Raw genomic sequence first — 27,356 nt, forward strand, 5'->3', positions numbered from 1 at the left:
ATTTACAATTAGATGAGCGCCTCACTGTTTCTGTTACCAAAGTGAATATTCCATGTTACATATTAAACAAATATTACCCTTTAGTTGGGGACACATTCCTTTCATTTTATTTACATTAATTCTTGTCTTTTTCTTCAGAACTATTGTACTTGAAAACACATTCTTTTGATTATAAATTCATTGGAACTGTCTGTTAGTTAGAAATGATACCGATCTTATTAAGTGTTTCAAATGTAATCTTGGTTAATTCAATAAGGTAGAATCAAATCTGTGAGGGAAGGTTTTGTTGATGTTGTTGTTGGTTTTTTTTAAGATCTACAAATGAAGCATTGATAGTAAAAACGCAGAGGTATTTTTCAGCATTGCAAGCCTCAGCCAACCTTCAGCCCAAAAAGCACGATGTGCAACTGAGTGCAGTGCAGGACTGCAGAGCACCATGGAGACACTCCAGAGAACAGCAGCTCAATGTGCAGAACACAGGCAGGAGGAAACAGGAAACCATTCCTGCAGCTGCAGCATTTGGTGTATTCTGGTGTTATTTCTTGTTTCTGCAGTCCAGCTTCTTTAGCCTCGTGCTAGTGAACAGCAAGGAAGGATGATATAAAGGCTATATGACTTAGGCAGCTGCTGCAGGAGCTGAACAGATTCCTAAATAAGCCGTGTAGTAGGGACCACAACTGTGTCTTGCCAAGGGCTGCAGGAATGGGGGAACTATGCCTGACTCCACAAGGGCTTTAGGAAACATTTTGCCAGTCAAGAATCAAATTTCCTATTGCCTTTTCTGTTTGCTTTTTCTTTGTTGTTTGTTTGGTTTTTCTTTCTATGCCTTGTTGAGCTTTTTACATTCCGATTTGTAATGGACTCCTGTGTACAAAAAGCATAGTCCACTCTTTTCACCAGACCGTAATAAACTGTGAGAGAACTTTCCTTATAAATACAAGAAATATTTCAAATATATATGTATATGTATATTAAAGCCAAGGTAGGGTAGCAAGAACATAAAAAGTCTTACAGAAAAAGAGTATTTGTAGGCTCAGCAGGAGCTTCACCTGGGCACTTTGTTCACATCAGTTTGCTGGAGACTCAGTAATACGATTTCCCTAGATGCATCAAATAAAATCTATGAAGTCTTCATTTGCTCTAACGAGATTAAGTATTTAGGGTTAGACTCTACTGCTGTTTTAAAATTGATAGTTTGAATTAACTATCATTCTGCAGCGCCCAATGATCTACAAGGAAGTTTTAATTATCAGCTTCACTCTTAGAATATTTGTAATACACTAACGTTTATTTCTGTTCCTCCACTTTTTATTACAAGTGAGATTTATTAATTTCTTTTACAAGCTTGGGTAATCCTTAGATCCCAAACCACGTCTTAACTTTTCTCCTTCTTGATGTGGAGGCTTCATCCCTTCCAACCTTTTTAATAAATAATTCACTTCTTGACAACTGACTGTCCTTTTCAGCAACAGAAACTGAATGCTGAAATAGGAAATGTTTTCCAGTCTGCTGCTAAACAAAGAGAACTCTTCATAATACAGAGAAAAAAAAAAAATCTGTCGATATGTGCAATAGCCTTATTCTCAAGAGGAGTGGATTCGGGCAGCTTTGTTGCTGGCAGCTCTGGTGGGCACTGTCAAGATTTATAAAGAGGGACATTTACAAGATGGAAGATGCGGTGTTCTTCCAAGGTTGTTAGAACAAAATAGATCTGAATCTCATACAAAACAAATGAACCGAATAATTTTAATTAATCAAATCCTATTTTTTTTCCCTCAGTGTAATCATATCTTTAACCATGAATGCACTGCTGTTAGATAAGAAATGGAGCAAAATATTCACCTCTTTTTTCATTCTCTAGAGCAAACAATATAATATAGGTCTATTAAATGGAAAAGAAAAAGGATATGCTCATATTTCAGTCACAGCAGTCAACCAACATGTTTGAAAATGTGTAATGAAGGGCACAATAAGAAATCTTTTCTCTCTCTGTCTTAAAGTTACTTGCATATGTACTGGAACTTGAATAAGCTCAAAAAACACATGCAGCTGAAAGCAAATCCTGATAAATAATCAATAACTTCCCTTGCTTCCGAAGAGAAATGGCCTTCGCCTGCAAATCTCTGGATTTGGCAGCTATGCCTAATTCAGTTTCAACTCCCACTGACATCAGCAAAAATTACCTGATTAGGGATGCAGGATCGGATCTCAGATAGTAGCATATTAAAATGCTATTATAAATTCAAAAGCTGCTACCCAAAGTATAAAGTATTCAAAGAAGTTGAACGGTTCTCAGTGTACATATTCAAAATGCTGAACAATAGCAGCTTTTGCATGTGTGACCATCAGGAAACACAGCTGTGCTTCTTTGTGCTACAATTAATTACTTCCGTTGTATATAAAATTGAAAGTATTGGTACTCTGGGGCGGAAGAAGGATATCCTGATACACTGCTCCTATTTCCTTAGGAAGAACTATGACTGAACCTTTCACCATTAATAAAGTTACAATGACTTTTCCTGTGACGAATAAAGGAAGGGTAAATTTTGTGGTTAATTATAATGCTAACGGTACTTTCTCTCTGCATTTTCACACTCCTACATTTATATCTCATTTTACTGTTTTCACATGCCATCTTTGATAGCAATTGCTCACTTCTAAGTAGTTGAACTTAATAACGCAAAGTCTAAAATAAATATTTGGCTTAAGGATTGTTCTATTATTTATTTAATGACATTAGATCAGAGGAAGGCAGAACACTTCACCACTGTTCTTTAGCAGGCTGAGTAAAATCTTCTTACCTCAGGTATTTGTGGCTAGATTCTCTGAAGCCGGCACACAGCAATGTAATTTTTAATCTTTTTGCACCAGTACAGTTCCCTAAGCAGGAGGGGGATGAGGAGTCTTAACCAGAGTTAGGGAGGATTAGTAACATCTCAGCATTTTGTTAGGCATTTTTTTGCATTTTTATGTCAAAAAGTGCGTAGGAGCAAAAATCTGTTTGAAGTTGGACTAAATAATGGAAATCTGGACCGTGAGGATATACTGCCCCCAGACTTTGATATCCACTTTTTAATAACAATGACCCTTTTCTTTTGAAGGAGCTTCTGAACAGACAACAGCTTTTGAGACTGTTTAGGAAAACAATGAAGTTTCCATCAACCAACAGCCAGGTAAATCTAGAAAATGTGGGAAATACGCTTTGTATACGCTATGAAGAATTCAATCTTTCTGGATGTTCCTCCCAACCTTAATCTCCATGTTGTGTGCATAAGTGTAATTACAACACAAAACTCTTTCAAATCCATAAGATGTGTAACAAAAAGCTGAGTAAGTGACATGGGGAGTAAGTGACAAGCAGAGTCCTTCTACATGAGCACTAATAATTTCTGCCAAATGAACCAAAATATTTGCAAATTTGAATTCAGGCTAGTGGGGTCACACTGGAGTAACAGAAGAAAGGCAACTCGCAAAAGCTGCCATTCCTAAAACTGGCGTACATAATACAGACGGCAGAAAATCGTCATCCCTATAATTTACAGCTCTGTTCTGTTTTCCTTGCTGCAGCAGCTGGCACTGGGAATACAGTCTCAAAGGCTAACTGTGCTCTGTCAGTATTCCAGAAGAGTTTAGATACAGGTATGCAGTGTTTGATGAGATAGCTAAAACCTGAACCTCTCTGACAAAGGAGGTTCTTGCACACTTCCTGCAAGGACTTTTTGCCCAGAAGTGCATGCAGTGTAGCAAAGACATTGCTTAACATATATCCGGTAGAACAGAAACTTTCAATAAGTACTATATATATCGTGCATTCACAAGAAATCTCAGTAAAGCTGTTATTTCCAGGATGCAATAGGCTGAGTACACCCACACTAGCTTCACAGCACATTTTGCTTACTACCCCACAGTATTACACAGCTTATAAACATGTGTAACAGTAACTCAGTTCAGGCTTCCCCACATGCAGAAAGCATAGGCAAATTTACGACATCCTCAGAATCAGCACAGGGAGGAATATCCAGGAAGAAAATAGCTTATCAAAGATGCAGGCCTACCAGTGGCATTAGGTAGTGCAGAACAGTATTTGGTTGGGAAATAATATGGTTGGTCTTTGTTTATAATGCGGAAACAAAGTTTTGTGGTCTGAAGTGTTGGGGTTTTTTTATACGAAGCCAAATTTTTGAAAATGCTCCCTTCTTTGTCTTCCCACATCTTCCATACTATGACAAATAAAGAGAAGCTCTCCTGTAAGTCACAAATAACTGATAACAGAAACGAAACCTCTGAGTACGCTCAGTTTAATGCTTATTACACTACCTTAATGGCCTCAAGTTGTACCGGGGGAGGTTTAGGTTGGATATCAGGAAAAACTTCTTTACAGAAAGAGTTGTTAAGCACTGGAATAGACTTACCAGGGAGGTGGATGTGGTGCTCAGGGACATGATTTAGTGGGGGGTTGTTAGAGTTAGGGTAGAGTGGTTAGGCTGTGGTTGGACTTGATGATCTTTAAGATCTTTTCCAACCGGAGCAATTCTATGATTCTATTCTATGATTCTATTGTCGTGTTCCATCATGATTAACATTTCTTTAAACCAAGCTAAACCTTGGTCCCAACATTATCATTGCAGTCTATGTATTATTATATCGTAAAATTAATAAATCCTGTAAATAATTATTTCTTCTCAAATGCGAGCCTCTGAGATTATAAATATAGATATTAAGCTTTCTAAAAATCCAGAGTGTCTGCTATAATGCACTGTAAGAATAAAACATTCCAGAAGAACAGCAAGCCCCCTAGCTTTCTGGTATAAACATGTATACATTACACAAATATTGAAAGGACTTCATTCATAAAGTCCCTTCTGAATTAACTCAGAAAGACCTGAGCTCTGTTTCATTAACGCTGCACATGGTAAAACTAAGCAGAAGCAAAATTTCCTGATCATCTTTGTCATTAAGGAAAGTAATCTTAATTCTGAAGTAATAAGATAATTCATCTATAAAATATTTTATACATTCTATTATATGCATATTTATTATTTCCTCACAGCTAAAATGTGTAAACTTTTAAAGGAACAAACAAGTTTTGTTCAAAAGGTTATTTTTGAGGTGAAAAAAATAATTTAAGTTATTCTTTTTACACAAAAAAAGTCTTGCAAATCAGCCCAACAGTGCTTATTAATACGACACACATTTGTTACTGCTATACTTTGATAAAGTCTTCCTAAGAGAGAAGAAACTGTATTTTTAACAGCTTTTTATATGCATACAGCACAAAATCTGTGCTTGAATATAATCTGAATCTCATCCATAACTCTGCAATTTGGCTGAGAGAACAAAGCATTTCTTTGTGTATTCAATAATGGCTTCGGCAATCTTATTCACGCATTCCTTTCTTTTTTAATCAACAGAAACTGGCAGAATTTAAGATTCACGATTAGGGGAAAAAGCAACGCCAAAGCCTATAGTCTTGAAATCACCATTTTCTTCAGAGCAAATAATGATCTCCTCTCTTCTACGAAGAACCTCTTAACGCAACGCTTATCAAGCTGTTTTGCACCATGTGTTTCTCTAATGAACTTTGCTCTATTCACTTTCTGCACCCTATTAACTGGCAGAGTGTTGTACCTCTATGCTTCCCCCCAGTACTGCTCAGCTCTCCAGGGATCATGGTACAACTGTCTAGTGCAAAGTTTAAAGGTCAGCACAGGCAATCTGGAAAAAGAGCAATTCAAAATTAACAGCAATCTGCGTACATTCTGTTCATTCTTCTGAATTGTGTTTTTCCTTATGCACACTGTAAACAAATTAGGGCTGTAAAATAAAACCAAAGTTCACAAATTTGCAATTCCTGATACTGTACTTTGTAATGCCATCTAAAGCCAAGTTTGTCCATTTATTATCTAAATTCTTAATTATGTTTCATGTAATTAGTTGTATCTTTTAAAATACTGCATGCCTGAGGGGTGTGGATTAGGAATGCACAAAATGGCTGTTTTAATAAGTCATGCTGCTATATGAAGATACCCTTTCATTTGGAAGGACTTTCTTGGCACTAGAGTTCAACGAGAACATTTAGAACACTTTGTATACTATTTAAAGTCACTTCTGCTAAGAAATGGAAAAACATCCACCAGAACTCATGCAATCAAACTTCGTTCTCAGATTCATCCACGTAACCCAAGACAGAATTTACCCATTCCTTGTAAACTTGCTATAAACAGCATTTGTTGACACGATAAGGTCTCTGAGTATACAAGTCTTGCTAAGTTACAACATGTACTCTTAGTACACTGCATCTTTTAAGCATACTAACGTTTGTTTAAAATAGCACAATTTAGCAAATAAAACATTCAAGACTGATACACAACAAGGTTGAAACCAACGCTTCTAATTTTATTTTCAGGTTTGAAGTAGAGAATACAAGCTTGTGTATGCTGTCAGCTGTTCACATGCCATATTAACAAATATGTCCAAATTGTAAAGCTTTAAGTGTATTTGTACATTCATTTTATTACTGGACTGTTTTATCCATGTTGGCACAGGTAATCCATGCAAGGTACAGTTACTCACACCTCATAAACCATGCTGCATTCTGACCTGAACTAACTAAGAACTTCAGAAAAATATGTAGCTAAAAGCAAGGGCACTTGTGGCATCAAGTCAACATGTAAATATATTATAAAACCTAGGCTTCTATGATCACTGCAGACAAGAAATCACTCAGTTTCAAATTCTGATGTTTGTAAATACTAAACAAATTAATATCTGCTACCTGGAGACAAGTATTACAAATAAACACTAGCATTCCCAGCATTAGACACTAACGAGTGTGTTCAGTGCTGTGGATGTTCACATTATTAAACATAAATATGTCTTTAAGAAAACATTTCACCCAAAGTACTGACCACTGAAGGACCAAAGTAAAATATTTTTCCTCGTTTAAAGTTGCAATATGTGAATCCAGTACATTACAAATTAACCTAGAAAAAATAAGTCTGATCAGTGGTTTTCTTTTCAGATAATAAAAACAAAGCCTTCTTTGGTAATCTTTACTCTCTTATGCAAAAAGAGTGGAAAAAGAGAAAAAGCATTAAGGTCATTTTCAAAGCCATTGACTGAAAAGATGCTGAACACCTTATTAGATAAAATACCGGCATTCTTATTTGGTCATTCAGAGGTACAGGATCTTTGTTTTATTACGTAAAGTCCCATGTTAATTCATATAAATATTTAGAGGAACTTATGACTTATCCCAGGCATCTGTTACAAGACATAAAACATAAACAAGTGCACATTATTCATCCTGCAAACACTATTTTTGTATAGCATTTATGTTCAGTGATAGTTGAAGGGCCCTGTTCTGAATCATATAACTATGCATCTTTTCCTCCATATCACAAAGGTGACATATGGCAGAAGAGTATCAGCAGTTACGTGGGATTCTATCCCCGTGAAAGTTAAAATTCTACATTACCATTCACAAATTTCTGGTTCAGATATGTGCAAAAATTATGTAAGGGCAGGTAAGTGGATTCCCTACTTTTGGACCATATTATGAAGCAGCACAAGTCAAAACAGGAAATTTATTACATGATAATCCTCAGGGTATCTCTGTTTTTCACTCAGAGATATCACTGTACCTCATAAACTGATATGTAAACTAGTTTTAATCTCACTTGCTCAGACACCAGCTGGAGTCAGGGCATGTGTTACAGTGCAGATTACCTGTCCAAGGAAACTTTCAGGACCCCTTCAAGTTAGTACAGCTCCCACTGAAATCTCTACTGCTGCATTTTCACAGTTGCCACTGCACAAGCTAGCTCAGCTATACCTAATGTATGTTGCATTCACCCTTCTGCAGCGTTGACTTCTACTAGATAGGATCCTGGATCTTCCTTGCTCACTCATTCTGTATACATTCATACTATATCTTGGGACTATTGTCAGCTCTTTGTACCCCAATTTCCTGCGCCAAGCCCTTTCCTTGACCATAGCAAGGCTGGCTATTCTCTGCTTGCCCCCTCTGCCTCAACCGAAGTATCTAATACATCAACTTAGTGCAACTGGCCTTGCCTAGCTCCTCTCCTTCCCCCAGCCCCAGCTTCCCCTGCCTCCCCAGTGCTTCACCCTTCTACACAATACCAGAGGCCCTCAAGCCCCCCAAATTCTGGATGCTGCAGGTGCTCTGCCCTCTTTGATGCAAACCTCTCTTCCCCTGCTCACACCGAGACCCCTGATGGAAGTCCTCCCACATCCCATACTTGTCCACCTGAGCTCCTGATGGGAAGTCCTTAGCAACTTCATCTGGCAATCTTGGGGTCCCTTGTGAATATGGAGAAGAAAGAAGCAGCTCCAGCCTGGCTGCCTATCACATTCTTTGCACAGACTGTACACCCCTGGTTACGCTGCAGCCAATCATCTCTGACCATCTCCTAAAATGCTGTATCCTTCATAGTACCAGCAAAGAGGGAGCTCTTAGGAACAGAGAAGGTGGAGAGGGAGGGAGAGACACACATAAATACATAGATTAGATCATGACATTCTACCGAGGTGTCACATGCTCTAGCAGTCTGTGTTGTGCCAAGGAGACAGACTCCCTGTTTGGAGAGTCTGATCTTGACAGTAAGAGACTAGTCCCAGTCAGTGGGTAACACAGAAGTCTGCCCAAGGAGCATCTTCAATGCATTTAAAAATTAAAAGGAAATATAAAATTGTCTCACTCTTATAAAAAGGTATTTAATGAATCAAAAATGTGTAAAAATGTATTTAACTTCCATGATTATAGTTTATTCCTCTGGAGAATATCATGAGCCAAATACCTGGGTTTTGTAATTAATGGAACTATGTTTACATCAGCCCAGCACTGACTGAAAACAGAAAATTTGTTTCCTATAGAAAAAAAAAAAAAAAAAAAAGCTTTGCATATAATGAAGTAGTGTTATAGAATAACTAATGCATTCAAAATCTGACCCTGTAAGCACTCAGATCAGATCCCTGCCAAGATCAGTGAGAACTAAGATACCTGCTGAACAAACACAGGTCATACATGTCTGAACTGCCACAGGCAGTTATGGTTGTTATTTTCTTCCAAGATGTGGACTGCCTGCAGCTAATTTAACTCACATATTAACCCCCCTTTTCTTTTATTTCCTCCTCCCCGCGCTTCTCCCCACAGCTTTGGATAGCTTTTCATCACTAAAAAGACACACCTATGTTCTCAGAATTGGCATTACCTATAGGAAGGAAAAGACAGACAACGCCAAGTCATTCCCGGTTACTCAAAACACAAGGTACAGTAGTGTGCAGATAGCACCAGAATGTGGCCCACAGAACTCATTCTCACCCTCAGAAATACTAATTAAAAACTGTCAGTACTGCAAGCTGTCAATACACAATCATAATAATTTTCATTTAAGCAAATTAATAAAACTTGAACATTGATTAGGCTTTCCATTTTAACTCCATTTTCTATTCAACAGAACTGCTGCCTCCAATACAAATAGATATTTAAAATTAGGAATTCAAAATCACTGCTAGTACTACAAGTATTGCTTTCAAAAAAAATCAAACCAACCAAACAAAAAGAACAGTTTTATAAATGTTTGAGCAACTTCGAAGTTTTTTTATAAAATATTTAAAAATAGGACTATGATGAAATGTCAAGGCCTGCTGTCCTACGATGGCAAATGCTACGATGCAGAACGCATTATATTTAAACTGAGGAAAACAATAAAAAGCATCTGTCTGTGGTGTTGTGCTGCCCAATGAATTTTTATCAACATTCATTTACACTGATAAAACATTGATTGATTACATTCTACAGGAGAAATAAAGGTGCCTTTTTTCTATGTATGTGGGATAGATTTGGCGACATTTGCAAGCTATCTCCCACTTTCTAGCTGTACTAGATAGAAATGTGTCTTCATTGTTAATCAGTGTTAAAAATCCAGAAATGGGTTCCCACCTCCCACTTATATCAATGGACATTATAAACCAAAGTAACGTTTAGGTTTTTTTTCCACAAGAGGAAAGGCAAACTGGTTTTGAATTAATAGCCGCAGTTCCTTTCCAGCCAGCCTGATTCCATTCAATTTAAGAGCAGGCTGGACAAAGCCAGTTAGCCTTTTCTATTAAGATTTGAAAGTGAGGTACCTACTGCTCGCGTATAAGCCAAGTGCAGTAGCAAGGTTGACACGCTTTCCTCAATCTTATTGGGCGTGGAAGGAGTTAATTCCATTTCCACTCCATTCTCAAACTAAGCTACTCATTGTCTCCTAGGCTTCAGAGCTACATAGGGATTCAAGGCAAACTTCTTATTTGGAAAGAATCTAAAATATTTGATGCTATGAGGTAGCACCACAACATAAAGGAATAGCACACACTTTTCATAGAGGAAACCCTAACCTATTTATTTCCCTTTGAAAGCTGTGCCCTTTGGTTCTACTGATTATTGTTCGTATAGCACTTACTCATTCTTTTTATGAAAGAAAATGAGCTATTACAAGAGAGTGAGTTATTACAATTACAATAACAGGACTTTTCCTGTTATTCTTAAACACTAGTGTGTGGTCTAAGCAGTAAAACTGCTGTGGGTAGTTCATTTTAAACTGTATTTACATATTACATTTTAAATCACAGGTTTTAATCAGTATTGCTCCAAACTGCTGCACTAATAATCTGTTTTTAAATGGAGTATTTAATTTGGTTTTGATTGTTTATTTTGTATGAACCACGCAAAAGCATGTTCTGCTTCTAAGAAACAAGGTTAAAATGAAACTTTAGAAATATCAACTTTATAGCTTCTACCAAGACAAATGCTAGCCATGGTTATCAACTTTATATTTGCTCATTTAGTCATCAGGTTTCCCCAGCATTACTGACTTCCAGCTCTTTTTTTAAACATTGATGGCATGGGCATGCTTCTTGCACAGTGGTTTATCCTTCTTGGAGTAGAATGGTTGACCTTCCAAATTCACATGGCATACCTAGAATGAGAGAGAGAGAGAGGGAGAGAGAGTTAGTTTAGATCTTGGTTTGGTTAGTGGCACACTCAAACACATACAGGTGGCTCAAACCTCAAGACCTAGATTCTGATCCTTGCAATGCATGATTTTACATCAGCATAGTCCCAAGTTTACCTCCTGCTGCGGCACCACCAGATACTCATTCCCCTCATTACTTGGGTGTTTTTGTGATCAAGGAATGACTCAATCAGACAGCTGATACCACTGAAATTGTGGATTATTCTTCAGTGAGTTAAGTTCACTGCCTGGCTTCGTAAGTGCCAGCGTTGACAAAGCAAAGTGTGTGAAAATGCATAGCTGAGGGCAAGGTAGCCTAGATTTCGATCAGCTTTGTCTCTCCTGGAATTGTGCTGATATCCACACTGGGCAGCGCAACAACACGTGAGGTCAGTTAGCTAAACCACTAAAGGAAGTCAGTGCATTAGAATCTAATAACTGTTGTCCCTGCTTATGGCAGGCTTAAGACCAGTGAGAGATAACATCAGTGATGTGCTACTACATGGGGAAGGAAAAACCGTGTGAATGGATATGAGGATAAGCACATCAGAAAAGATCTTGCATTTGACTTTTAGCTCACTGAAAAAAAGGTGAAATTAGCTTCTACAAGAACAGCTTAGAGAAATATATTAATAAAAAGGATGTCACCTCTGCACAAAATTGGGTTGCTAATAAAATAAATACTTAAGGATGCGGCTAAGTGAAAAAGCGAAAACAAGAACAGGAAGTATTCAGAGAAAGTATCTTTTATAAGTTACAAACAGCTGTTGGTTTGTGAAGAAAAATGTGGTATTGTTTTCTATGTTCAAATTTCAAAGATATTTCAGTTTGCATAGAAAAACACCTTTGTGGTGATCACTTCCACATACACTTAAGGGATCGGTTGTAGCCAGTTTAGCCTAATATATTTATAAATATTTCTATACTTTCTGTTATTCAACCTGAATATTAAAGTTCAACAGATCTTAGAAATTGTCACTTCTGGTGTGGCCAACATACTATTTTTTTAGCTAATTAGAGGTTCTTTTATTACCTTATGAAAAATAGGTTGGGGAGCAGCACAGCTGTATTGGAACCGTATGAAAAGTACTGCTTATCATACACATTTAACTACTTTCTGTGCAGTGTAGGAATATGGCCACGCTACAACTGATGAGTGTGACCAACTTCTACATTAATTACTATTCATTCTCTTTAAACAGATTCCTTTTTGCAAGTTGCAAGTTTCAATAAGAATTCTGAACGGAAATGCAAACTGCACTGCTTTGTAAGTAATACTATGCCTGTACTCTTCAATTGCATTGATTTATTTTAAATCCTGATTTATCTAGTAAATATTAGAATAGCAAATAGTGCTAGACATAATCATACATACAGACTCTAGAACTGTATGATTTATTAAAGAGCATTCACTTGTGCTAATTAAATTTATTAATTCTAATAAAAGTTTACAGAGAAGAGAAATGACTCTCATCCCTCTCCATCTGTAAGTAAGAAATGAAATTCAATCCCTCTGCATCCTAAGGCATATGTTAGTCATTTCTGCTTCCAGGTCTGCTGGTGTTACTTAACAATTTATGATAAAAGCATAAAGAAATGAGATAGTATTTGGTATGGAACCTACAGCACAAATGAAGCAGGTATCATGCCAAGTATGTCCAAGGGCTTCAATGAATTTATCTCCAGCTTCAACAGGAAAATCACAGCCATGGCATTTTGTGCTGAACAAAGCAATGTAATCTAAAAGAAGAAAAAAGCAAACTTAGAACAAGCTCTTAACATAATCACATTACACCCAAAAGAAATAGAAAGTTTCCAGAAGATAAATTCTTTTTTGATTATTTTTTGCTCAGATTTTCTTACTATATTCATTAAAATGAATATCTCCCATAACGAAATTTTAGAACTGCATTTTTTTTTTTCCTCATTATTTAAATACAAATTCAGTGCAATGCCCTATGGCTGTACAGTACTACAAGTTGTCATCACGAACAGAGAATACGCACTAAAAAAATCATCACATTCAAAGTTATGTTTAGAAGCGTAGTTTTAAGTTTCCATGAGTATTTTATTTAACATTGAAATACTGTGGTTCTTCTGCATTAACAAAGAATATTATAGAAACCCCTTAACTGCTGCATAATACATCTCTATTTTGAATATCAAGTCCAACTTGCAAATAACTTGAAAGAGCCTAGCAGAATCTCAAACTATATATGGAATTATTGAAAGTAATTAGAGACTGTGGTGAAAACTGCAATTTTAAAGGGTATCAAGTCAGTCATGCTGTAGGATTTTCTTTCTCACTACGATATGAAAATCTGATTTTTGCATTTCCAAAGAAAACTAAACCAGAAGCACGTTCACAGGACAAGGACGGGCTTACAGAGAGAATACCAGTTTAACCATTGCCTGCGTCCTGACCTTGTCAGGCCACCACATTTACCTCTTCTGTATTTTTGGAAATCCTGACTTTTTCCGTTCTTAGTTGGCAAGAAGCAGCACTCCGAAAACAAAATCTGCACAACCATGTGTTGCACATCTGAGCAGAGCTATCTTTTCATATATTGATCAGTTTTAGGTTGGGATAGAAGCATCAAACAATTTAGTAGAGAATTTGGGCAGCAATCCACACATACTGTATAGAAGCACTGTCAGAAGGAGAGTTTCTCATCACAGTAGCAGGAAGATTTTCAATGAGCAGAAGATATCAGGGAAGTTATGGGGACAGGAGCAAATGTGAAGGGAGAGAAATTAGAGCTAACTGTTATAATAGGTTAGGAAGATAAATGAAGTCAGGCAATCTGGGACATAGGGGCAAAAAGACCAGCACTCTGCCAACCTATCATTAAGGAGAAAAAATACCAAGAAGGAAACATTTTTAGATGTGGACAGCGGAGACAAAATACATTCTTGGTTGGGTAACTGGTTTTATTTTGTCCAGCAATTGCTTTATTTGTATGTTTCTTCCATACACCATAAAGCACACGAATGTTAAGCAGAACCATCCAGCTTGCCGTACCTTTCTCACAGTAAGGTTCTCCATCTTCCATGTGAAAGAGACTATTCCCAAATGGCTTCTTACAAGCAGCACAAACAAAGCAACTCGTGTGCCAAGTCTGTCTTAGGGCATGCATCACTTCCTGTAAAATAAAGAAACAAAAATCTCCAGCAGAATAGCAAGCACTGCAACTACTTACAAAATACAAGGCAGAGATGCTCAAAACTTTTCACTTTTGTTTCAGGCAGTTCCTTTCCTCAAAAGAAAGAAGTATAACAGAAACTAAGCTCCACTGGAAAGAGAGAAGTACAAGTACTGCAAAATTTCTAGAGTAACGCATTTGCCAAAATTAAACAACATAATTCAGCCAGCTGTTTGTATCAACATGCCCAGTTGCTGTTGCACAGGAGATTCTGCACAAAGATTCAGACTTTTTTTTTTTCTCCTTTTTTTTCTGACATTATGAACTCTTCAATGCAAGCGTATGATTTGTTATTTAAACTTAGAAGAGCAATTTCATCTCTAAGACCAAGAAATGCACAAAGGGGATAAATGATTTAAGTCTGATGTTTTCAAAGCAGCTTAGATTATGTACTCATTTCTTCAAGCTTCTCACAAGAACTCTTTACAAACGTCATTTTTAAAAAAGTTACTGGATTATGACTTATGTGATTAGTCAAAATGAGTCTGTGCATCTGTTCCTAGGCCACGTGTTCGTCACAAAAAAGCAAATTCTGCACGTGTTCTTTACAGAAGAGAAGCTTGACAGTGTACAGGTAGCATTTTTTAGACATGCTTGCGATCCATGCTTTGTATAATCACAAGCACTGTAAAGCTCCTAAGTTTCTGGCACCAAACTGAGCTGTCTTTAAACTCCCACCATTCTCAATTGTTTCTTCCTCTCCTACATAGCCACCTGTGTTCATGAACAAGTGTTTACAGGACAAAACCAAGGAACTGACCTTTCTTTGGCAGGCTACCTTAACCCTTAGCAGTTCTTTAACTGTGTGTATAGCCACATAAAATCTTATCCAATACCAAGAAATGGATGGCACAGGAAATAGGAATAGCCAGATTTTATCATGTTCTTTCTTCTGTCCAGTATGGAGCGATCTCTATTCATTCTTATCTTGGCATACGTAAGTTCTGCAAGTCCAAAAGCTGCCCTAGTGTCTTCTATGTATAATTAAGTACCTACTAATTTGTCAATCTTGTGTCAATGTTTGACAGTGTATCTCTGTCAAAGGGCCAGAGGCTTAACTGGAGTAATTTAGCTTGGTTAACTTCAGTGTAACAGTGATTAAAGCAGCTGAGAATCTGGATTCTATTTTACATTGTTACTGATTAAATACATAGATTCTGATTCTTTGAAACATTTATTTCCGCTGACTAAAATAAGAGACTGAAAGCCATTTCCATGCTTTAAATCAAAATAGTCTAATTTATGCTTTCCATATAGAATACCACCATTGAGTTTCATTAACTTCTGTTACTGTTTGCAAAACAGTTATCACCGATAAATAGGCTTGGATCCATTTATGAACCTCACTGAGCTAAGAAGTAAAGAACAGATAGAGAAATCTTATTAATATAAATAGAGGCAGCTGGCATCTTTGCTATTTTCCTGATGAAAATCCATAATGATGGACTGATCTGTGCCAACATTAATTAGGTAAGTCAGTACGCTGCTGTAAAATTACTCCTACTGCTGCAGAGCCAGAGCTCCACCATAAGCATCTGATGCCGCCACCCCTAATCAGCAATAGCAGAGTGAAACATCTTCTCAGTCCATGCCAACATTCAGACAGATGTCAAAAGATGACAGCTAAGCAGTCGAAACTGATGTGGTACTTCTTTCTTCCTCGGTAGGAGAATCATAGTGTATATGCACTGTAATTGCATGCATAAATAAACTGCTAGTATCTTACTGTATTCAAGCCCCATTATTATCTAAGGTATGCATGGAACATATTTACTTGTATCTAGGCATCTATTTTAATAAGTTAGCATCTATTTTTGTCTTTCTTCAAGTCAGATCATTTTATTTACTCAGTTTTGTTTGTTTGTTTGTTTTAACAGTAAGAAGTCATCAGCATTCCTCTCAGCAGCTGTGCTGCTAGCTAACAGTGAAGTGCAGCAGGAGCATTTAGCCCATCGAAGATCAGTCTTCTCCATGGAACTTTAGATTAAGTCAAGTATTAAAACATTCCAGTTCAAGTCTCCCTTGCATAAAGACAAGGAAAAGATAGATAAGATAAACATCCTGAGTGTTTGATAACAGAGAACTACCCAGAAAGTGTAATGAGTTTTACACGGAGAGATGATAATTGGATTACTTATTCTATCTAGTTGGATAAAGCACAGGAATAGCCAAGATTTTGGTTACCTAGTGATTATTATAAAATAATGCGTTTCTTGTTTCAAAATTATCAGCAGGCTAAGGAAGTATTATCAAAAAGGGAGGAAATAATAAAATAACTACAATCATTGCTTACAGTTTAAATTATTTCTAATTTCAGTGGACCACGTATAGGTGAAGGAATGGTTCTCTTTCTTACCCCCATGATCTTAGTGTGGCATCTGGAGCAGGTTGGTGCAAAGAACTGCTCATAACAGCGCTCACAGTACACGCTATTCTGCTCTTCCACAAAGCACATATCAGCCAAGGATGTCTTGCAGTAAGCACAGTTGAATTCCTCTGGGTGCCAAGAGCGACCCATGGCTACTAGGAAAGGACCCCTGTGAACAAAGATATTTTTTATTACAAAGATACTGAGTGACCCCGATTACAAACCCGTTTTGCTAGATGCTGCATCCATGTATAACAGGCATTCCATTCAAATTATGAAGGTGCATACTAAAATAAGATCCAGAAACCTGAGCAGAAAGAGTCTTTTTAAAGATTATTACTAAAACGCTTTGCCAACTGTTTAAAGTATTTCATTGTTTAGACACATATATTGCATTTACAAACAGCTGACAAAAAAAATCATCTATGGTTTTCATATCTGCATAGCTATAAGTGATCTTTGTGACCAGCTGGAAAGACAATACAAAAAGACCAAAGCTTGTAAATCTACTATTTGAAATCACAGAAAAGCAGGCCAATTTCCAAACCTACCCACATACACCCAATATCCTGCCTTATTTTCTTTTGAGAGAATGCTACAATGCTGCACATTGTAGAAACGTTAGTATATCAGACGAAAAGCTGCTGCTTGATTATGTGGATGACACAGATTGGTTTTGGTGATTTACTCTTGATTGTAATTAGACGCAGCGATCAGAATTTAATTATTTTATTACTGGAATCTTTCTGTTTCAGAATATATAAAGGGTGACGAGCAGTAGTTCCACTTCACCAAACTAGCTCCTTTTAGCGGATGAGACTGTCATTAAATGTGGATTACTTCAAGTTGGTTAGCAGTCCAGAGAGTTACACTGGGCACCAATCCAGCAGAATGAACTGGGAGAGAAGGGAGAGGCATGCAATGAATCACTGATAATAGAGTGTGGGCATTATCTTTCCAGACACAAAAGCAACAATTACATCTGGCTGCTGTTCCAAAATGATGTCTTGTTCCTTTTCTATCATCCTTCTACTGGCTCCCAACCCTTGCAATGCAGCGGTGTATATACCTCCTTGAAGGGGTACTTCAGGGACCAGAAACTTGTTAAACAAAAACAGTGATTCGCCACAGCCTCCATGAAACAAACAATTAGCATGTATAACTTCACAGTGAGAACAAGTGAACTGCACCATAGCAAAATGAGCTCTGGAAATGTTAAATTAACGAAGCAGATAACAGACAACCCTGCTGAGTAATTTCACTGAGGCTTAGGCTCTGGCACTGTATATTAATGTATAAAAAACAGTCTCCCTGCTATATTGTCTTTTCTGCCTCATCCCTCTTCAAAACCTCGTGACCTTACCGAATTATGCTGTTACAGTGCCCACAGAGAGGAGTTCGGTTGCTGGCTGGAAAACGCTCAGCCCTCTGAATTGTTCCTCGGGCTATTGCAGGAGCCAGGGGAGAAGCTGAAACTGGAGACGGGTATGCAGATTTAGAGGCAGGAGGTGGTACGGGAGCACCCCTCGGAAGGATGTTCTTTGTGACAGTGGTGGTGGTTTTTCCAGGTGCAAACTTCTGGGAAAATGACTCATCTGTTACCCAGGGAGGACGGCTTGCCGGCTCCGTGTTGGCAGGGGTGTAGGAATGAGCTGGTGCAGGTGCTGTTTAAAGTATGCCAAAAGAAACCAAGAAGGATTTTTAAGTCTTTTCTTCCGATAGCAAAACAACAACCAAAGCTTCAGAGGACAATTTGTTACGGCCTGTCTTATTATCATTCATTAATTCTGGACCGAAGCCAAGGATTTCAGCACAATCGTTGGCTTTTAATCTACGTGCGTTACAGAGAACATTGCCTGCTGGCTTGTAAGGACCTTATGGAGACCATTCTCAAGGATCTCTCTTCATTTTTCCAGTAGAAATGGAGATGACAATTCTGGGATAATTTGAAAAGCTGCCACGTAATCTGTTTTAAGGCAGGTTATAAATAGAAAGGCCAGATTGCGTAATGAAGTTTTAGACAGAATTCCCCACAATTTCAATACGGAGTTCTGCTTGAAATTTCATTACATTGATTACAATGAGGTGCTTTCCACAGACGTCAGTACTGTTCACCACTTGTAGAACGTTAGACTCGTAGGTTTCAGACAAAAAATAGGCTCACACAGAGAACACAGAGATAGAGAGCACTGTAAGCAACACTGAAGGAGCCAGTTCAGCTCACATGACCAGCAAAACAAAGGCAGCAGCACTCAGAGGAAGGCCAGACTTGCGGTTGTGACTGATCTTAAGTACTGCTCTTGGCTCTGCCACAGACTTCCTGTATAAACTTTGAGCGAGTTGTAGTATCTCTGTGCCTCAGTCCCCATCTATACAACAGAAATGCTATACTTCCTTTCTCCCACCTTACATAAAATCGCCTGCGCAGAGACTGTGCCTGTTAGCATGTATCAGGCTTTAATCTTGGGTGGAGCTTTATCACATGAAAACAAGCAGAAGCTACAGCCTGTTCGTACTGAGATGTTTTCCCACTGCCTTGCTCTTTTCAAAACGCCAGATCTGGCACAGTGCAGGACTGCAGCTATTGCCTAAGAAACTGCCTCGCTTTGCCAAGTACAGGAGTACTAAAAGCAGCTTTTCCTTTGCAAAGAAAACAAGTGAGGGATTGTCAGTATGTGTGAAAAGGAGTAAAAGCTTGGAGAGTTGAAGTGTTCTGCCCAAACCAGAGAGCGCAGATTTGGAACAGAAGCCAAGTCTCCTGTACTCAAAGCAAACACACTGCATAGCAGCTCACGGTGCCAAAAAAACGATGAGCAAATACACCATTTGTGGCTGTAAGGGGCTTTTAGGTAGAAAGGTATTTCAAGCAAGGAGAGGTTTAGAATATGACACAAATATCTCAGGATAATGAAGTGGTGATAAGATTATATTTTACTTAACACTCCACTCCTCCCTCAGCTCACACTGCCACACAGGATAACATACATGGATTATTATTCTCAGTGTGGGTGTGTAAATTGCGTATGTATCCATCTACTGTGCTCAGTCAGCTCTGATTCTATTCTTTTTACTGAGCTCAGAGTTTCTAACCCATCTTCTTAATAAAACTTTTTTATTCTTCAGCATCAAGTTTTCTCCTTCATAAAACTGAATATCCCACCTTAGCTTGAAGCTTCTTTTTTTTTTTTTTTTTCTCCTGGGAATGGTAAACATTGTTTAAAGATTTCTGAACAGAGTTTGTATCCAATCCCTTTAGACCCCGGGGCTGTTGCTATTTATGTATTATGGTATTAAGCTAGGCAAAATTAGAAGGCAATATTTCATCTCTAATTGGTGAGTTCAAAAGGCTCCCACCTATGAGACTCTGTAATTAAATAAGGTGACTTTTAGCTCACTCAGTTTTGTGGAAGGATTCTCCCTCCCCCACGGCCAGTTCTTGTTCATGCAAAGTAAGGCAACGCATACCACAAAGGACCTAACAAAATGGCCAGATATTCAAACCCAGGGATCCAAAAGCAAACAATGAATACAGTTAATGTTTTTAGGATATATTTTTTTTAATGATTGTCTTCAGTAAATTAGGAGCTCTTTGTTTTCCGCTTTTTTTTTTTGCCTGTTAATCTCATAATGTCACTGTTTTATTTTTCCTGTTTATTCTGATCAACGTAGACAGCATATGATTTATCTGGGTTCAGAGTAGTCTAGACTCCTTTGAAGGATTAACACTTGGTATAGAGAATAAAAAAGGCCCATCCCTTCTTCTATTTCTTCTTTTTCTCCCTTTCCAGCAAATAAATCCTTCATTTTCAGTTGCTTAAAGAAGATACCAAGGGAATTACTGCAGAATGACAAATACCGGGTGTTCACAACTGCTCTGATTTCTCCATACTTAACTAACATTTCAGCCATTATCATTTAATTTTAAAAGCTGGATTTATTACCGTGTGAAGAGGTTGGAATTACTGTAGGTCTGAAATACCATCATTGCAATGCGTTACACCTGTTTCATTAACAGTGAGATATCAGTAATTGTTATTAAAATTACTTTCTATCTTACAGCTATATTCCTTAAACTTACATGAACAGCTCTTTTTTTTTTTTTTTTTTAGCAGGTACTGCCATGCGAATTTACCTTGCATGTTTATATATTTCAAAATCTTTCAACATTAATACAGCAAATAAAAGGTGCTGTTTGCTGTGTGTTGCATCAGCTAACCTTTACCTGTTCAGCAGTGAATACTTGAAATAATTCAGTAACTCAACCTCTATCACCTTGTTTCTCAGCCTTCAGATTCTCTGCTAGTAGGAGAGAAACAATGGGACTACTGTTATGTGAAGAGAATGGAAGGAGAAGAAGAGGTCTTTTAACAACTGAGGAACGAGCTGATCCCGTGCATCTGAGGAATTTGGAATTCTCATCAGCTCTTTGTTTACTGCCAATGGATATTCTTCCTCCAGAAAAAAAAGGTATGTTTTCAAAGATTAGTAATATATAGATTCACATAGTCTCAAATGCTTCAGCCTTACAAACTAATCTGTGAAAACAATTTTTGTGTGTGTGTGTTTTGTTTTGTTAGTGGAACACAAATTTTAGTATTTTAGTAATAGTTTTCCAATAACAAATGCAGTTCATAATCACAAATGGTTTGGCTTGTTCTACATACAGCAGCCACATTCTTGAAGCCCCAAATATTCATGTATGCTGTTCAAATGGATAATAAAAGACAGACAAAGCAGATAATGCAACAGGTCCTCCAGAAGATGACACTACTCTTATTCAGAAGAATTTAAAAAGAAATAAGAATATACATAACCTGCTATTCTAGTCCTGAATGTGTTAAAGCATTAGTGAAAAGTTTGTTGAGATCTGTGGGAATCTGATTTCTAAAAGAACGGATCAAGGCTTCCCATTTGAGCCATTTTGCATATCTGAGTATTCCTTTTTGGGCTTACAGATTTTAAAGGGAAGATCTCCTTTCTTGTTTTTAAGTATTGTGTTACTATGTAGTATAAAGCTGGCATTTGGGTTGCTTGAAGTACATGAAAGCACCATTGTAGTCTGGAAAGTACAGGAAGGAGAGATGCGAGCATTTCCTGCCATCTAGTGGACCATGTTTAGAAAATACGTCTACGTGCCTCTTAAAAGCACCTTATGTAATGCGTGGGACAGAAGTGGGTAAAGATCTCCATGTAGGAACAACAGAAACAAAGATTTTTGACAGCAGAAAAGCCCTAGCAGTTCTTCTCCTTCCTTTAAAGCATAGACTTACAGATTTACTCACATCTGAGCTACATACTCAGCAATGCAGTTTCACTGTGAGATTAGTTTCAGTGTAAACAAGATTTAACCCCATTACTTTTCAATATGATCCAGATTAAAATAGTCTCGTAGACCTTCTTAAGTGGCTGATGTTTGTTTCTGGATGTTGCACATATGGGGCTGTATGTTTTAATCCGAAAATTGCTAGCATGGAATTTTAGAGGAAGTAAGGCATCCTATTCCTGTTAACACGGACTGATAGCTTAAGGGAATTCCTTTGCTAAATTCTCCACTGCAAATCCTTCATTGTATTCATTATTTCAGCCTTTTCATGCAGTGGATTTACAGAAACAGAAATCTCAAGTTTATTGGTTAGAGTACAGTTACTGCTAAGGCCCGAGGTTGCACTTGAAGGAAAAAGGTGAATGTTGTGGTCCCTTATTTCATCCTTCCAGAATAGTTGATCTTTTCAGATTAAGGTTGCATTTTACACTGCAGGGCAGAATTTATATGCATTGGCAAAGTTGGATGAGGAGCTTTCCTAACTACTTTCTTGGTAGACAGGATCTATCAGTGACAGGAAATGTTTCTTCCTCCATTTCTTCCCAGGCAGCAAGTTTCTGTTTGCTTACAGCTGCATCTGTCTTTAAAAGCCAGGGTCATGTTCCAATTAAAGTGCTACAACACTAAATGAAGAATACTTGAAAAAGGTACCAAACAAAAACCAATAGCCTACAATAAAATGTCTTTCTGTTAAACCTCATGTACCTGAGTCACTCTGGGGTTCAATTAGAGAGGTATTTTAGAATTCTTTATTTTAAAACTTCTATTTATTCTCAAATTTCTCTCTGCAACTTCCTGAGGAGGGGAAGCACAGGAGGAGGTGCTGGTCTCTTCTCTGGTAACTGATGACAGGACAGGCAGGAACAGCACAATGCTGTGCCACGGGAGGGGCAGAGTGGAGATCAGGAAAAACTCCTTTGCTTTGAGGGTAGTAGAACAGTGGAACAGGCTTCCTACTGAGGTGGTTGATGCCCTGTGCTTGTCACAGAGGCGTTGAGCACCAATAATTAGCTTTCACTTTTGCTTATCTCTGAAACCACCAGGTAGTTGGATCTGATCATCTTTGTAGGTACCTTCCAATGGTACTATTCTGTTCTAGTTTAAACTCCTCAATAGAACAGAAAGACTTACTGTTTTTCTCTCTGCGAACTTTAATGCTATTTGCATTTGTAGTATTACATTTGTATGATTGCAAATTTTCTCATGTCCTCTGGAATACATTATATCCTTTCATTACCTACAAAAGAAGAATTTCCCACATGCAGGCAGGCAAAGCTTCAATTTGAAATAATCTTGCTGTCTACACAGTGACATAGAACATATTTTTCGTACTGCACTTTCTAAACTTGTCGTATTGAGGCAATGGGGCTCAAAAACCAGCAATATAAGGAATTGCAAAGATGCCTATCACAGAAAGTAGAAGTTGTGCCTCTTACTCTGAGCTGAATTAAACAGCCAGCTTCTTCCCTAACAGATATGGTTTATGTCTGCTGCAGTCTGTGTAAAGTAGAGTTTTCACTGCCCCCAAATGAGAATGGTATTCTGTACTAATCAGTTTTTTTTTGAAGATACTTTCACTTTCTACAGCTTGCTCTAATCTGCATTATGGAAATAAATCCTCTGTTCTCATCTTTCCTTCTTTTGCAAGACAGAAATATTTGACTGAGAACACAGTATGTGCTGACTCACCTAACCAAAATCAAATGAGGAGAAAGTGAAACCTTGTTTGACCCTGAGATCCCTAAGCAGTTTATTAAAGCTCTGAACTGACTTTTTTTCCACCTTTATATCTCAAATACAAAGATAGATATAAAGCAGACAGACTGATGTAAGTAGAATTTCTGAATCAGTTTCATTGCAGCAGATCCAGAAATAAAGCACTGCAGAAAAGAATGAGCTTAAGACTGTCAGAATTGTTGAGCTTTTCATATATACTTGACTGTCAGAATAAACATCAGCATTTTAGTTACCTTGCTAAGAACAGAAAACTTAATTTGAAACAGAATTGCATTTAGAATTCGATTGCTAAACATTTAATTTGCTCATTTTGGTCATCGCTAGTTTTAGAAGTTGACTCCATTTGTAACATATTAATACAGACAGGATTTAAATAGCATCAAGGAGTATATTTTCCATCTAAATGAATAATCAAATATATTTCTTCAGTAATTGGATCAGTAGGAAGTAGAAGCATAGTATTACTAAATACTTTAAGAAGTCATTCTTTAATCCAAATACAAGCCTGAATTTTAGAAATTCATTATGTGTTTTTTTCTATTTTGCAAATATCCTACTTCACTTACTTTGTTTCCATCCTAAGGCATGCTTTCTCAAGCTATTCTATCAACTAGGAAGTGCTCTGAGGATCCTAAATGGGTGTACTGGGCTATTTTGCAAATGCACTGACTTGGAGAAATTAGGCTATACATCATTTTTACAGACTGCTCCCTTGCTTATCTTCTTCCTCCTCCATTTGTTCCACATTTTCACTAATGCAAATACAACAAAGTCCTTGATCCTTGAATACTACCCTGTGATTTCTGCATTCCTAGATTAAAAACTTTTGCTCAGGGTTCCAAGCATCAATCAAGAATATTTTTTTCTCCATTTTATGGCTTAGGTGGTTATTCTGTGTTTGATTATAGTAACATGTGGAAGTATATGCCTCTTCTACTTGCCCATTACTTAAGATGATTCTGTCTGTAGTAATTTTGCTTCAAAGACTCCTAAAACAACACTGTCAGTTCAGTTGGTTCTGTGTATATAAATTTCCTGATAAAACACGTGTCCTATAGCAAAATGTACATATTATTTTTCTAAAAGTAATGCCTGTGCATTCCTGTATTTGGGAATCTCCTTACCTGGCTGATAGACAGAGGGCTTAATGCTAGCAGTAGTGACGACTCTTGGTTTTGAAGCAGCAGAAGCAGCAGGACTTTCACCATAGCTTGCAGAAGCTGGCACTGGTGTATATGACTGGCTTGTGTTTCTAAAAACAAAACAAAGGTATCAGCAACTTTATAAACAGCCAAAGTTATTGGGTGCAAAAGGAAGAGATTTGGATGCTTCCAAAGTACCCCAGAAGAACTGTCTGTGAGAGCTAGAGAGAGAATACAGTGAGATTCACTAATCGTTATCATTGCTAAGAGAGGCTTGAAAGTTCCTTAGAAAGAAAAATAGCATTGAATTTAGAGATCATAATTTATGATATTTTTTTCTGATGTTTGGACTCAGCAACTGAAAAATACATGACATGAAGTACTATTATGTCATTTCTGCATTCCTAGATTAAAAACTTTTGCTCAGGGTTCCAAGCATCAATCAAGAATATTTTTTTCTCCATTTTATGGCTTAGATGGTTATTCTGTGTTTGATTATAGTAACATGTGGAAGTATATGCCTCTTCTACTTGCCCGTTACTTAAGATGATTCTGTCTGTAGTAACTTTGCTTCACAGACTCCTAAAAGAGCATGACAAACAAAGCAAGCAAGAAGGAACGATTTAAAGAAGTCCAGAGAAAGGAAGTAACAAATACTGAGATGTCTGCAGTAATAAAAACGCTCAGTGTTCAATTATCTTCTTAACTCATCTCAATAACAGTTTTACTCTTTCAGTTTTGCTAACTCAATGAGCCAGATATCTACCAACTTGTGCTGAGATTTTAGGAGTTAGTTTTATGTTGACTTTGTCTATAAGACACACTTTGTAAGCATAAGAAAAGACGTCCTAATCTGCAAGATCACAATCCATTGTGGCTCGTTCTTTCTCTGACAATAGAAGTAGATCCTATCTGAAGAGCATGTTACAATTTTTACCTCTGACAAAACCAGCAAATTCTTTCCAGTGGTGGTAGAAAACATTCTCACAAATGTAAACTTTTGATATGATTTTTAATTTTTAACAAAATAAACTTATCTTGGCAATCCAGCCTTTTGCTACTCTGACATTACTTACACAAGATCTAGCCTGCAAAGCGCTGCTGCCTCAGGATAATTTACTTTGTCTACTTAGTCCTAGAAACATTGCTGTGGCTATAATGATTGTAGCTAGTTATTTCTACACCCATTCTAGGAGTTAGGGCTGGATTTGGGTCTATTAGGGACCAAGAGGCTCTCCAAGATAAGCTGTTCCAGTGAGTTTGTATTCACTGTAAATTCTGTTGTGAACTGTACCATGATTTCATAACCACCAAAGCACAGTATACTTTTCAACTTTCCATTCCTAACATCTACCTCTGCACCTATGATGCATAAGAACACATTCTACATGGGGTCACTGGACAGAGAGTCATTGCTTCCACCGTAGCACAGAAAGGAAGAGTTATACTTCAGGGACTTGCAGAACATCTTTAGCTGAATGTGCAATATCTGAAGATTTTTTCATTGTTTTAAAATCGACTGTTCAAGGTAAACCACACAGAAAACCAGTAAGAATGCTTACCTTTCCAGGATCAGTGATCAATATTTACTACGTGAATAGAAAGTTTTTAAACTGTGTACGTCATACAGACTTAATCTGAAAACAATTCACATACAAGAAAGCCTCCCAGATGCGCAGTTTCACTGACGGCAAGAGTCATTTCAATGTTTCTTAACACACAAAACACAAAGAAATTCTGAGCCAGATTAGTGATACTTTAACTGCCTTGAAGAGAAACGGTTATTAAAAATTCAAGTTTTTTTAAAGTTAAGAGCGTGATAAAACCATGCTACCAGATTCCTTGTACGTGTAGGGAAATTAGGTCAAAAAGACAAAGAAAATGCTGAAAAGAATTCAATTCATTGTATCAAGTTAATGACAAAATTAGAAGTCAATTACTAAAATCTATTGCGAATGTATGATGAATATTAAATACAGTAAGGAAGATAAAAAGGCTTGTCAGAGAGAAATGAAGTGTTACGATACATCATTACAGGTTTTAGTGCAGTTAAAAGATTTATCAGATATCATTTCTGCTGAAGAAAAGGAAATAGAGTTATCATTAAAGAAAAAAAAGAAAAAAAAATGGAAAGAAAGGAAGGAAGAAGGAAAGAATAAAAAAAAAAAAAAATGTCCTAAATGCTGAAGATGCTGTAATGTAACAAGAAGCAATGGCATACCTAAAGCAGTGAAAGCACCCTTACTGGATTTATCTGTAGCAGCCAATGGCATGTGAGAGGCAACGAATTAAATACTGGCTCTGAAAACTATTAGTTTCAAGAAAGTAAGGATTTTCATGTTAATACTTCGCTGGATGCAGCAATAAACTGGGTTGTTAAGTGCTTTTAAGGTACAGTAGCTGCACAAAACGTTTTTTATACCTCTTTGACTGGTAGCTGATGGAGGTGGAAGAATGCCGGTTGAAACTAAAATGAGACAAAAGTTGTATTTGAAAAGAATGTATCAAGAAAATAGGGATATCTTGTCTTACAGTGATTTTCCTTATGAATAGGAGATA

At 37.3% G+C, this 27,356-nt stretch overlaps 1 protein-coding gene across 5 annotated transcripts in view; it reads right to left on the reverse strand.

The window, feature by feature from the left end:
* Window positions 1-10,656: 10,656 nt before the first annotated feature.
* LDB3 (LIM domain binding 3) overlaps window positions 10,657-27,356 on the reverse strand; it is a 118,792-nt gene continuing 102,092 nt past the window's right edge. Inside the window, exons 10-16 of one of the 5 annotated variants that reach the window (XM_090144790.1) lie at window positions 27,220-27,264; window positions 24,780-24,907; window positions 17,959-18,259; window positions 16,584-16,764; window positions 14,047-14,167; window positions 12,649-12,764; window positions 10,657-10,988 (exon numbers count right to left, since the gene is read on the reverse strand). In XM_090144790.1, the coding sequence (XP_090000916.1) occupies window positions 10,899-10,988; window positions 12,649-12,764; window positions 14,047-14,167; window positions 16,584-16,764; window positions 17,959-18,259; window positions 24,780-24,907; window positions 27,220-27,264 (982 nt within the window). In that variant the 3' untranslated portion in view covers window positions 10,657-10,898. The remainder of the gene's footprint in view (window positions 10,989-12,648; window positions 12,765-14,046; window positions 14,168-16,583; window positions 16,765-17,958; window positions 18,260-24,779; window positions 24,908-27,219; window positions 27,265-27,356) is intronic. The other 4 variants (XM_090144789.1, XM_090144793.1, XM_090144791.1 and 1 more) reach the window with 4 other exon arrangements.

Source organism: Phasianus colchicus, chromosome 8, assembly GCF_987193195.1.
Source record: "Phasianus colchicus chromosome 8, bPhaCol1.hap1.1, whole genome shotgun sequence".
Taxonomy (NCBI): Eukaryota; Metazoa; Chordata; class Aves; order Galliformes; family Phasianidae; genus Phasianus; species Phasianus colchicus.